The sequence below is a fragment of the Bactrocera latifrons genome, unplaced genomic scaffold (genome assembly GCF_001853355.1).
Source record: "Bactrocera latifrons isolate USDA-ARS-PBARC rearing strain unplaced genomic scaffold, ASM185335v1 scaffold_17, whole genome shotgun sequence".
In the NCBI taxonomy this organism is placed as follows: domain Eukaryota; kingdom Metazoa; phylum Arthropoda; class Insecta; order Diptera; family Tephritidae; genus Bactrocera; species Bactrocera latifrons.
In genome coordinates, this window is record NW_017535185.1 from 1,766,173 (window position 1) to 1,780,218 (window position 14,046).

A 14,046-nucleotide genomic window follows, 5' to 3' on the forward strand; every position below is an offset into this window, starting at 1 on the left:
TAAAGTTCATCTTAYCGCAATTGTCGAAGTGCTTAGTGGGAACTGTAAGACTACAAATCCAATCGGACGCAAACTGTCAAAGTTAAACGGGAGAAGGTGAGACATAGAGGTGAGGTGAGAAAATCCAGGCATTTATTCCTTTTCTGGCCAGCCTTTGCAGGACTGAGGTTGAAACATTTCGGCAGTTATACCTGYGGYGAACCAGGAGACTTAGCAAAAACTGACAAAGACCGCCTCAACAAATTTGTGTTCGGGTCAAGGYGATTTGAGAACATTTTTGATAAATTTGATATGAGTTCTAGATATCATAACTGATCGTCGTATCAAGTGAGTTCTCTTTTAGGATTGGCCTTTTAACCTAACCTAACCTGACATATTCCACAGTTGTTTAGTTTCGGAAATTACAATGAGTTAAAATACATTTTTCTTCGTTATAATTAATAAAATTTATTTATATATAGTGCCATTCAATGCKTCGAATTTACATTTATGGTAAAAATATAGGTTTGTTCTCGAATAATCGGTATTATCTGTGGTCTTTGGTGTGTGGCCCTGCGCATACAATTATTATGATTCACTAACAAGTTTTATTATATATATTAGGAGCTCACTTTTTATGTACTATYTTACATTTTCTTATTTACTAAATTACTTGTAACCAATTACATTAGCTATTTATTAAAGTTTTATTATAAAAATACGTATAATTATATATATTTGCTACACATAACAGATATATATGCAATATATATACATATTTATGTACAGATGTACTTGTGCATTGTTATACAGAGATACTGTTAAATGGTGGTGTACTTATGATTAGAACGAGTTACTGTATGTCAATTTTTGCCAACCGTTACGCTGCCTCTTTAACTGCCTTAAACTATTTGGTAGTCCATAGAAAAAGTATATTGACAAGCCTGTGGAGTGGTTAGAAGAATGTGTACAAACATATATGTATATACGAATACGTATAGATATGGTGAAGAAAGTTATGTTTTGTTAGTTGCATGTACTCGCTTGATGGTTGTAAGATTCGTTATTGATATGAGTTAATTTTGAAAGATTTAGAAATCGTTGATTAATTTTTATTATACAGCAAAGAAATTAGTTGATTGGGATTGGCAATGGCATGCAATCAGTATAGATATAGGTAGTTACATTGAGACTGATTAGTTATTAGTTTAGGCTAAGTAAGGACTAACGTACACATATACATACGTATATGCAAATTTAGTAAAAAGAAAATTTAATTATAATTAAAAAATTAAAAATCGTTAACTTGGACCGAAACAAGCATACCCTTCACAAATATAAAAGTTGTCTATGCAAGTACATGATTTTTCGATTTTATAGTGGTCCGATCTGAAAAATTTCTTTGAAAATTGTACAGTTGTTTTGAACAGTAATGTGTATAAAATTTGGACAACATATATTTTCAAATAAAAAATTTTTCTATATAAGGACGKCAATTTAATCGGTCAGTTTGTATGACAGCTATATGCTTTAGGGGTCAGATCTAAAAAAAATTCTTCGAATATTCTATCTTTGCTTGAAATAATAATCTGCGTCAAATTTCTTTGAGATATCTCGTAAATTAAAAAAGTTTTCCWTACAAAGTCGAAAAAATCTTTTCGTATTTCTAAACGAACCTCAACATATTTTTTTTTATATTCATAATAAATTTTGATGAACCAAATATGCAGCATTTTGGTCAACCCCTTTTTATCATTTTTCCGCTAGAGACATTATTCTATCAGTGTAAAGCTTGCCTAGTTTCTCGACAAAAATTTGTGACTAGTAATTTTCACAGGCTGCTCTTAATGCCAACTGTACTCCTTTAAGAGTTTTTTGCAATGACTGAAACGAATGGTAGTCCGATAGTGCAAGGTCAGGGCTATATGGTGGATGCATCAAAATTTTCCACCGAAGCTCTCTTACTTTTTGCCGAGTCATCAAAGATGTGTGTGGTCTAGCATTGTGATGATCGAAGACGAGGCTCTTTCGTTGATCAGTTCTAGTTGTTTTTTTCGATTGCTTGCGTCAATCTCATTAGTTCTTGATAGTAAAATGTAGAAGTAATTTTTCGACCAGACTGGAGTAGCCATAGTGGTTGATTCCTTTCCAATCCCTCACACTCTGCACAACCTTTCGAGGCGTCAATCCTGGCTTTGCGACCGTTTGTTGAGCTTCCACACGAATGACCCATGATCTTTATCGCTTAGTATTGCCGTATTGGATACACTTTTCGTCCCCTGTTACCATTCGCTTCAGAAATGGTTTCGATTTCATTTTGTTTCAGCAAAGAATTGCGGTAATTTGGTCCATTAAATTTTTCACAGACAATTCATGTGGTACCCGAACATCGAGCTTCTGTTTGTAGCCAGCCGTTTTTAAATGGTTTAAAGCCGTTTGATGATGAATGTTAAGTTGTTTAGCGATGTCATGGCTTCTAATGTGACGGTMCTGGTCAATCTTTTCCATAATTTCTTCGAGTTTTTCAATGATATGTCGATCGAAATTTCCATTCCGATCGTGGGAACCATTGTTGTGCTACACGAACTGATACAACATCATCTACGTCGACTTCACAAATTTCATTGGTGGCTTGCGTGGCATTCTTTTGCTGAACAGCTGTAACTTTTTTTCAACTTCCCCGAATTAAATTTTTTTTTGTTGAAATGARGCTTACATTCGCACTTTTCCAACCCTACATATATGGCATGATACAATGCGATTGGTAGCTCTGGAGATATACGATTGCAACGACATCTATTGACAAAATACGAAAAGACTTTTTCGACTACTCAATATAAACATTTTATATGGTCCCGAAGGTACCTGCTGGGTGGCAAAATTAATATATTCTGTTAAGGGTATATATAAAACGCAAGCTTTTTTGTGCTCATTTTGAGCTTTTCTAAGCTGCGCTTATATGGCTTACGCTTAATATATAAGTGTCTGTATGTGTTTGCGCACTTATCAACAATAACAATACAAATACAGTTATGTGTTAGGCCTATGGAATAAAATAGTATTTAAGCTAACGAGTACTACGCCTACAACAACGAGCTTACACTAAGGCTTTGAGCCATTTACTTGAGCTTTTTAAGTATTTGTGACTAAATATTTGTTTAATAAATTCCAGCAATAAATATCTTTAACAACTACAATACTAAAATGCAGTATATAGGTTTTTGAATACGTTAATACAAATAGTWTGCCCTGCTAAGTAGGGTTTAGGCACATACATACACATATACAATATGTATGCATGTAAATATCCGTTATAAATTTTGGCCTGAACGGATGACTGCTATCCAAACAGCTCGACGGTGCCGTTTGGTACGTGCTTCAGTAAGCTGCGTGCGTTCGTTAACAYATTCGCGCCGTCTTCGACGCTAACTTTGGTAGCGAGATTATTTTCCGAACGTGCAATGCTGCCATTTGATYTGGGCCTAAGCTTTAATTGCTCCTCGGCTTCTTCTTGCACTCTTATTGGCTCGACGGACTTGGGTCGACGTATTGGCATTACTTCGGGACGCTGTTGCAGGCGATGCGATGGACCGCGTTTCAATACGGCTTCCAGCTTTTGTTTAAATGGCAATGCYGGCTCTTCCGTTGGTTCGGCTGGTTTCGTGGGCGCATGTAGTGTTTCGTTGGTTTCCATTAGTCGCTGTAAACTGGGTCGTTCTTTGTTAGAACGCAAGTTATTGATTGTTTTGTAGAGTATTGGATCAAATTTCGGTGGTTTCGGTATGCCATTGACATTCGAATCGGACGGTGCGTTGTCGTTTGCTTCGACTAACCCTGTATTCACAATTGCTTGCAARACGAGTTGCCGTAAGTCCGTTTCACTTTTGGAATGCTTGAGTTGCGGTCGCGGTGARGAGTTTGCCGTTGCCGKTTTGTCTGCCGATGYTTGCTCCTTTTGCGGAGCTTTGTGCGGCGTTAYTTGTACCGGTGGGAGCATTAGAATTTTACTCAGTCTATTCCTAAAGTTTTCCGAGTGTATGGGATCATCAATGGAGAGTAACGAGGATTTTGAGTTCTTGCGTGTGAGTGACTCATTAGCCTCCGTGCGACTTGGCTTAAACTCAGTACTATCATACTCTTCCGTGCTGTTTGGTTTACGCTCAGTGCTATCCGTTAAAATGTTGGAATTTAGGAGATTTGTTGGAATTTCATCACTGCYAGTTCCGCCGTTCGAAATTTTCAGATTCACCGCTTCGTTTAGCGATTTTTCGCGTGTCAAAGCTTCCGTAAGCTCAGCGCTGTTGAGTATATCATCAACTAATTGCTTTGCAACTGCTTGGGTGGCGGTGAAACGCTCAGTACCGCTGCTAAGACTACTACAGCTGGAACCCTTGCCGCTTTCCACCTCRGGCACCGCTTCCAAATCGTCCGATGAGTTACTGCTCGTRTGCACGGTCGCTATTGTATTCATTTCGATTACGCTCGGCAGCATYTCGGAGTCCACGCTAAATTTGCGATAATCCGGCATATTGGATGTTATTGTAGTGCCAGTATCCGCCGCTTGCAACACATCGTCCAGCATAGCTATCACAGATTTTTCATCCTCACGTGTGCCATCTTTCTCGCCATCCGATTTATCCAGTGAATTTTTCGACGAGTGACTGCGATTGTCTTCAATGTAGAAAACTTTGCCATTATGTCGCATCTCGATCAAGTCATCGCTGACTTCATTCATATTCATAATTTCGTCTAGACTTTTCACCGTGTGYTCATTTTGTGCGCTTAAAGTGTTGTTGTTCGACACGCCATTCGCGCTCTTCGACTTCTTAAGCACACCATTTGTTTTCACATTCTTATTTAAATGCCCATTGGCTGACGGTTTTGCGCTCTCTTTCAAGGCACGCYCAAATGCCACGCGCTCGGGATTCCGTTTGGTTACATCACCAAGGTCATACATGCACCAACAAGCAATGAATATTGGTATGCCTGCAATGTATTTTGGGTGGTGTGGTGTACAGGAAGGTAGGGAGTAAATAGTAAAATAGTATCTTGGTTAGTACAACTAAATAATTTAGCGCTAAGGAACATGCTTATATGGTACGTGTAGGTTTCCGAGTTCCGAAAATGGTTGATGCCAATTGTAGTTAGTATTTTATGCAACTAAAGCATGCAATCTAGCGTAATACACATACTCACCAATCAACATCCAAATACCGAAACGGATCCAAGTCATCACATCCAGCTGTAACATGAGGTAGATGTTGATAAACACGCTAATGGCTGGTAAAAGCGGCACTATAGGAACGCGGAATGTCTTTATGACTTGCTCACGGGGTTGCACGCAAATCATGACCAGCGTCAGTATGGCAAATAACACTAAAATGGGCAATAGAACAAGCACCCACAGTTGGTTTTCAAGCAGCGCATCGTAAGCTTCTTTGAATATCAGACCGATGAATAGTGACAGCAGACCTAAAAAGAACAGTGGATTAAAGCTAAAACTTATGAAAACATAAAAAAAAATTAAAAGCTTACAAAATACTGTTATTAAGGTGCCAACGATACGCGTGGAAAGCGAGTTTGGTGCGGTCAGATGCTTGAAGTTGAACAATTGCAGTAATACAGCTTTAGCGGTGACTTTGGTACCTGACGATGTAAGCATAGAGTTTTCGGTTAAGGGTTGATTACCGCTTTCACAATCCGCGGAATCAGCTGATTCCATGTACCTGTCAAATTCGTATAAGTTGTGTGAGCAAACAGAGTAAAATGCTGATCAATTGTAAGGGTTTTTCATTGAGAGCGCTACAAAGGTTTTGTTAAATAAAATATGGCACTCGATTTCTTTTGCATGGCCACCGCGGGCACGTTTGCAGAAGTCCAGAAGTTGAACCCGATTTTCGACGGTTTTTAAGCATACAGGGTGTCCAAGCAATGAAGACGTCACGGAAGTCATTCCTCGGAATAGAAATGAGAGCCGAGGTGCATGCTGATTGGATCCGCTTCGTCGTCTCAAAATGCTTTCCTTTCGGCCTTTTCAGGCAAAGAAATACAAAAAAAAAAAAAAAATTAAAGGGATGGGTTCAGATTACGGCCTTGGGTAGGTAGCTGTTCACAAGAAAGGCGGTGTGAGCCGGCACGTTGTCGTGGTATAACTTTCAATTGGCTTCGACTCACTGTTTGAACGTATATCTCTGCATGATGAAATGGCAAACTTTCCTGAAGAGAAASGTCAAAAGAAGGGGAAAAATATGGCGTCGTTTGCTGTCCCTATCAGTCTAMTTTTGTAGCGTCCCTATTGAAAATCCCGTTATGTGATATATGTATACCTGAGTATGGTAATTGATATAGCCACCACGCTGTAGGCCAGCAAAGTGCCAATAGACAGGAGACTAACCAGCTGCTGCAGATCGAACAAGCCCGCCATGAGCGCTGAAGCACGATAAATTAATAATTATAAAAACGTTAAACGKTGAGATTGATGCTACGCACCTGTGAATATGGCGGCGAAGATCGAACCATTAACAGGCACGCGAAAGCGTGGACTGATCTTGCCTAAAAACCGAAATAGCAAGCCATCATCGGCCATGGAGTACATAACGCGCGGCAATGGAAATAAGGCGCCAAATAAACTGGCCAACAAACCGATCAGTCCACCGATCGCCACGACCCACATGGCGAACGTCCAGCCGACTTGTTTGAAAGCAAATGGCAGTGGCGCATTCGGGTCTTGCTCGTAGTAGGGCACCATGAGTGTCAGCACTGTTGAGACGCCGAAATAGCAAAGAAATATGATTAACAGCGAGAGYAGGATGGAACGTGGTATGTTGCGGCGCGGATTGCGCACCTCTTCGCCGGTAGTGGCGATGCAGTCAAAGCCCACAAAGCCGAAAAAGCAAGTGGCGGCACCTTTCAGTGTGCCGGCGAAGCCAAACGGAAAAAAACCACCGGCACCGATGTTGCCCGTTGCGGTGGTGGTGGCATTGATAGCTTGCGGATCGATAGACCAGTTGGCGAAATTTGCTGAAAATAGGGAAAGCAGAGGTAAGCATACTAAGGTAAGCTTAGTATATTGTAAGTAGCTCACCTTTAATAGCGCCAAAAATTATCACAAACAATAGTATGAAGATGTTGAGGCTCGTGCAAAAGTTGTTAGCCAGCGCTGAAGTCTCCACGCCAAAGGCCAAAGCAACTGCAAAAAATGAGGAAAAAAACACGTTGAAGAAAAACTCAAATTGTGATATCTTCGCTACTTTATTTTCTTATTTTGTTACACATACCACCAAAAACAATAACTAGACCGCATGCAAAGAAATCGAAGTAGCTGCCGAGGAAACTAATGTTAATTGGCGCTATCTCGGCGAAGGTGTGCTTGAGCGTATCGTTGATTAGCGTATCCAAATAGAGACTGATGCCACGACAAACACTCGCCGTGCCAATAATATACTCCAACATCAGATTCCAGCCGATGACAAAGGCCGCAAACTCACCGATACAAACATAGCTGTAGACATAAGCCGAACCGGCTTTAGGCACACGCGCGCCAAACTCCGCATAACAAATGCCTGTGTTAAAGTAAAAAAAAAAAAAAATTAACAAAAAACCAGATTTAGATGCACTTGCCAATCGTCTACATTACCTGCTAGTAAGGAAGCCAGTGCGGCGATTGCGAACGACAGCATCACAGAGGGTCCCGCCTGATCGCGTGCTATTTGCCCAGCTAACACATAAACGCCTGCGCCCAAGGTGGAACCAACGCCTAGTGCGGTCAGATCGAATAAGCCGAGCACACGATTCAGCTTTGTGTCAGACTCCGCGCCCTCATTGGACAAAACTTTTCGGCGTGTCAACACTTTCCAATAAGTTGTTTGCGGTGGCATTTTTGTGTAGCTGCAACACGGCTTGCAGTAAAACTGTCGCTAAGAGAAGTGCGAGGAGTTATCGTATGCGTGCCGAAGTGTTGTAAGACTGCTAGTGACTCAAGCTAATGCTGAGGAACCTGTAACGAAATAATTTAATGTGTCATTAATACTAACGTTTAAGAAAATAATATAATGTGTCATTACTGTACGACTAACTTTTCAGTAATGGTTTCTATAATATTTTGTAGCACTCAATTAGATCAACGTTTTTCCATCGGTAGTCGCGCAGTTAATTTGATTATTGCGTTAATTGTACTTATGTCTGTATTGCTAGAAGATGACTAGCGGCATTGTCTTTCGATAAGAATGTTGTCTATACGCGTATAGTAGTAAATTTATAACGAGCCGCTGTAATCGCTAGACTGAGCGTTATAGGTGCCATAACTTGCACATTCCAGTGAAATGGGAGCGCGCTTGTAAGTGGCTCTGGAGAGGTAAGCTGTAGATAACCTGGGTAAGTACAAGTGAGGCAACTTGTTTTACGTTGCTATTCAACTTATAATTATTACAGGCATTATTACAGGTGTGTTTAGCATTATATCTATAAAAATWATGTATAAAGCTGAGGGCAGCGGCGGATTCACKGGTGTCAAAACCCTTCGAMYCAAAAGTAGRTGRTTTTYATTCAAAATCAGAGGAAKTTACRCRGCARCAACAATATTAAAAATACTRAAAARTAGCATGTTRTGAGAAAAACCTCCCAGAAAGGCATTCTGGATAAACTACTGGCTGAGAACAGCTACTTTTTCTCTCCTTCAAAATCGGTGGTTTTTGTTTAAAATCAAAGGAATTTAGGAACTAACAGTAATATTAAACATATACGAGTAGTATGTTGAAAGGTAAACCCTCCCAAAAATAAATTCTTTATCCGCTACCTTCTAAGAACTCGTTTTTCTCATCCTCAAAAACGGTGGTTTTTATTCAGAGTCTGAGGATTTTAGGCAGTAACAACAATATTAAAAGGAAATAATTGAACCCCTCCAGAAAGAAATTTAGGATCCGCTTCTGGTTGAGAGCAGCTCATTTTTTGAAAGGAACTCAACTTACAGCCGAATTTCAAGTAAACACTTATGCCCTTTGTCGCAGAATTATTTACGGGGTGGAACAAAAAAAGAAAATCTGGATCCTCCTCTGGTAGGCAYTCAAATTGTAGCCGAATTTCAAGTAAATGTTACCTCAGTTTATGTCCTTGGTTATAGCAGTATTTACAGGAAGGAAACAGAGAAAGATATTCTGGATCCGATATTGGCTGAGAGCAGCTCGTTTTTGGAAGGAACTCAACTTGTAGGCGAATTTCAGCCAGCTATGYGCTTTGTTATAGCAAAACAACACTGTAAGGAGCCCCGAACGACAGCAAGATTTTATCAAGAAAGCTATTAAAATTCTTATATATATTTTCGATGCTACGTAGCTTAGAAAGTTATTCGATTTTTACGTTTTTTTTTGTCGTAGATGGTGTGCGATTGCCTTGTATGCAACGTTAGTCATAAATAAACTTATTCAATTATCCACACTTATGCAAACGCGCATTCATTAAACTTTTTATACCCTGAATAGCTTAAYGGGTGATCTAGTCCCTTAGACTTAGAGATATTGTTCTGAAAGTTTACATACGTTCTTATCTCCTCAATAAGCTGCTAATTTGTCGGAATTATCCATATAGCACAACTATAGTATATAGTTGCCATACGAACTGAACAATCAAAGTTTAGTTCGTGTATGGAAAACTTTCTTATTTGACGAGATATTTTCAAGAGATTCAGCACGCATTATTTCTATGAGCAATGCTAYAATTGTGGAAGAAATTATTTAGATTGGACCACTGTATTATATAGCTGCCGTACGAACTGATTGAAAAAAAAAATCACTCCTTGTAGGGAAAACTTTTTTATTTGTGATGATATCTTCCATAAATTTGGTGTGAATTATTMTTAAAGACAATCCTACAATTGTGGAAGAAAATGTTCAAATCGGACCACTATAGCATATAGCTGTCATACAAACTGATTGAARAAATCCAATCCCTGTATACCAAACTTTGTTAAATTAAATATTATCACAAAATTTGGCATGACAAATAATTGTTAACAACGCTATAATTTGGGCAGACATTTTTCAGATTGAATAACTACAGCATATATCCGCCATATAKGTACATAAAYTGAATCATCAAAATCAAGTTCCTGCATAGAAATCTKTTTTATTTTATAAAATATCTCCCCTAAATTTTGCTTGAGTTATTTCTAATCACAACGCTACAAGCGCTRAAGAAATTGTACAGATCGGTCAACYATATCATATAGCTGCSATACATACKGACCAATCRAAATTAWGTGATTGTWTARAAMACTTTTTTGTTTCTTAATATATTATAAGGAAATTTGGTGCAGACTATTATTTAGGGGAACGTTGAAATCTCCGAAGAAATTGATCAGATCAGACTACTTCATCATATACATAGCTGTCATATAAACTGAACATTCAAAATCAAATTTTTTGGATCTTTTGTGCTTGTGAAAAGTAATWTAGCTTCCGTACAACCAAATAATAACCCTTTTTTCTTACTTAAAATTATTTTGATTTTTATCGCAGTGACTTGCTGAAGCTGAAATATCAATAAGAGCCACCCAGCTGCTTTTTTGCCCAATAAATAAGTCATAAAAATAATTTGTAATCGATGCGATTGCTTGCATTGTTTGCCAAATAAAGCAAGTGGGCTTTTGTGTATGTATGTATATATGGGTATTCACCTGCTGCCTGCATATATAGTGTATCGCATTTTACAATTATAAGCAAATCGCAAACATTCCTGCACGAATTTGCATAGCTGCAGCGCAAAGTCCAATGGATCGGCGTTTCGAAATCGTTAATGCATTCTTTGAATTTATGCTTTACACCAGCAAATCATATAAAATAATCTTTAATTAATTTTTTCTTAATTGAAATTTAAATACTATACTTTATTAATAGAACCACTGATTGTGGTTATCCCATTTTATGGTATATAGGTCAGTGCGCAGGGCTTCACTTGGCGCGCTACTTTGCAGCACATTCTCTGCTTATCAGCCATTGAAGCAGGGCATTTTCATATTATCAAATGATACAAGCATAACTTCTGGKTAGTGCTTTGAATAGAAGCCTTTAAGCAGTGGCAGCACAAAGACTTAGTTAAAGAGAAATTTAAATCGTTTGCTACTTAAAATGTAATCTCTCATGCATATGTATAGGTAAACGTCCGCCTGACAGCTTAACATTTTTGAATACAATTAATTATATTTTTCTTTATAAGCYACTGGTTAGCTCAATAAATTCAGAAAATCACCTACAATTGCTGATAATGCATACATATTTTGATGGATGACTGCGCGTTCGGCTATGACTTATCACTTTTCACACAGCCTGATAYATTGCCTCTCTCCTAAATAAGTTTGGCCAAGAGAGCGTCGGCGTTGCTGATCAATCAGCTGTACTCAACTTAGTGTTAAATTGTTGTTGCTGCACGTATACGTATTTAAGTAAATGGTTCAGTTTTAGTTAAGTCAAACTGATTTTTATTATAAAAACGTTAATATGCGAGCATTTAACACYAAGATGATTACTTAGATGTGATTAAACACTCACTCTCAGTAGTAATGTGAGTCACACACATATTTTTTTCAATATCATCGAGCTCGCGCTAATCGATGGGGGAAACACCTTAAATAATAATACAAAAATATATACTATATATTATATGTAATTATGAGCACGTGTGTCGCACATAACTAATTAATTATCCAGAAACATGTATAACAGTAGTTTAGGGGCCTATGAAAAGTTTTTAACCTATCACCAACATATTAACAACTGGTTGGCTACTTTATATGCCAAAATGGCTGTGTTGTTGCTGCTTGAAGARATTTTTAAAAAACAAAAACAAGAAAAAATTAAATTCGACTGTAGCGAAGCTATAATACCCTTCACAGTTGTATTTATTTTAACAGAAAATGGTATAAAACGATCTTTCCTCTTCTTTTTCTTCATTTTTAGTGGAGAGTTTGTATGMCGGCTATATGCTATAGTAGTTCGATCTGAACAATTTTTTCGCAGATTACATCGTTGCTTTGGAGAATAAGTGCTGCCAAATATCAAGAAGATATCTTGACAAATAAAAAAGTTTGCSATACAARCACTTGATTTTAAGCGGAGGRTTTGTATKRCAGCTATATGTTATAGTGAACCGATCTGAAATYTTTCTTCAGAKATTATAGCATTGTCTTAARAAAGAGATTATGTCAAATTTCGTGTATATATCTCGTCAAATGTGAAAGTTTCTCACACAAGAACTTGATTTTGAGCGGTCAGTTTGTATGGCAGCTATATGCTATAGAAATTCGATTTAAAAAAATTTCTTCGAATATTATATCGTTGCTTTGGAAAATAATCCGTGCCAAATTTCAAAGAGATATATTGGCAAATAAAAAAGTTTGCCATACAAGCACTTGATTTTGAGCGGTGAGTTTGTATGGCAGCTATATGCTATAGTGGTTCGATCTGAAAAATTTCTTTGGAGATTATATCGTTGCTTTGGAAAATAATCTGTGCTGAATTTCAAAGAGATATATTCGCAAATAAAAAAGTTTGCCATACAAGCACTTGATTTTGAGCGGTGAGTTTGTATAGCAGCTATATGCTATAATAGTTCGATATCGGTAGTACGGACAAATGAGTATATTTTTGATGAGAAAACACCGTATACACGATTCCCAAATTCAAGCTGATGATTTATACAGACACTCCATGGGCCTCCAACGTTATCTTCTGGTGTTACAATCTGTGTTTCGAATAGAGTTCATTGTTTAATAAGCAAAAATTAAAATAATTATGAATCCATAACCCAATAACGCAAATATGAAAWATCTTATATTCGCCCATAGATCGCCGAAAGCAATAACTACTATTTGATTAAACCAATATTTGTGTATAATTGGCGCTATATAAAGCGATTGCATATAAATATGCAATAGTTATAAGTCTTTAGCAACAAAAAACACACAAAAAATCACAAATTTGTTTGTACGTAAGCATRGTCTTATCAACTTGTTTGCTTTTCGATAAACGCAAGCGCTGCGGCTCGAGCGTTCTTAAGTGACAAACAATAAGTATAAGCGCAGAATGCTTTTTATTGCTGCCAATAACACGCACGCAGTCACGATACTCATACGCCGTGTAAACCAAACAAAAACTACATACATACACATGCACAAAGTGGTAGCTTTGGCGAGGGAAAGTTAGCGGTTGGCGGGTAAGAGAAAACCATATGCCAAATGCTAATTGATTATCTTAAATTCGCGTAATTAAGTAAATAAGTAAATAAGGGAAACACCAAGCACTGATTCAAGAGGTAATTTTAAGAAATACACCAAAATAGATTACCATGACGCATCGTTTACATGCAGGTGGTTAGACACATATGTACGTATATATATACAATATAAGTAGGTGTATTTGCTCACTGGGCAGGTTTTACACCAGGCATTAGCCAGATCATGCGAAAATATTGTTTCAACGAATCATCAAGTCAATAACCGCAATTGTCAAGTCGTTTAGCAGAGTTAAAGAGATTTCAAATGCTCCTGTCAATGGAAATGAGAGAGCAACTCAGCTACCCGACCTTGATACTGWCTGGATCTTGTAGGTTTTTACGTTTAGCTGGATTGCATTGAATTGGAACGACCAGACTGAAATTCTATCAAAAAGATTTGTGAATGAGGAGATTTATTGCTGTCGCCCAAGATCACTAATCAAAAATGTAAAACATTGAAAATTATTGTTGCAATGTCATGCTTTATAGTATTAATTTTCAATTGAAAAAAAAAAAACAAAAAATTACGAAAATATTACAGCTAAAGCCCTTAGGAATAACCATCCGTTTCGAAACTTCATGGTCGCATTCTTTCTGAAACGAAACGCTAGCAGTAGACCAGTGCAGAAGTCCTTGAAAATGGTTAAATGTGAAATAATTTCATAGTCTATTGAAAATCATTAGAGAAGAGAGATAATTTAGAAAAATGAAACGAAAAATTATTTRCGGTCGAACTATGGTCGGAAAGAAGAAGTAGAATATTTGATTTGAAATTGCTTTGGTGGAACTTTTAAGGGTTAAAAA

At 37.7% G+C, this 14,046-nt stretch overlaps 1 protein-coding gene across 6 annotated transcripts in view; it reads right to left on the reverse strand.

Annotated features, from left to right (window-relative positions):
* Window positions 1-427: 427 nt before the first annotated feature.
* Window positions 428-14,046, reverse strand: part of LOC108966779 (cationic amino acid transporter 2) — a 25,337-nt gene continuing 11,718 nt past the window's right edge. For 5 of the 6 annotated variants that reach the window (XM_018929838.1, XM_018929836.1, XM_018929835.1 and 2 more), the window contains 8 exons: window positions 7,616-7,975; window positions 7,257-7,541; window positions 7,064-7,168; window positions 6,469-6,999; window positions 6,306-6,408; window positions 5,515-5,705; window positions 5,176-5,451; window positions 2,611-4,965 (listed from right to left, as the gene is read on the reverse strand). In XM_018929838.1, coding sequence (XP_018785383.1) covers window positions 3,320-4,965; window positions 5,176-5,451; window positions 5,515-5,705; window positions 6,306-6,408; window positions 6,469-6,999; window positions 7,064-7,168; window positions 7,257-7,541; window positions 7,616-7,856 — 3,378 coding nt within the window. In that variant the 5' untranslated portion in view covers window positions 7,857-7,975 and the 3' untranslated portion in view covers window positions 2,611-3,319. Of the gene's footprint in view, window positions 924-2,610; window positions 4,966-5,175; window positions 5,452-5,514; window positions 5,706-6,305; window positions 6,409-6,468; window positions 7,000-7,063; window positions 7,169-7,256; window positions 7,542-7,615; window positions 7,976-14,046 lie in introns of those variants that run through there. The other variant, XM_018929839.1, reaches the window with a different exon arrangement.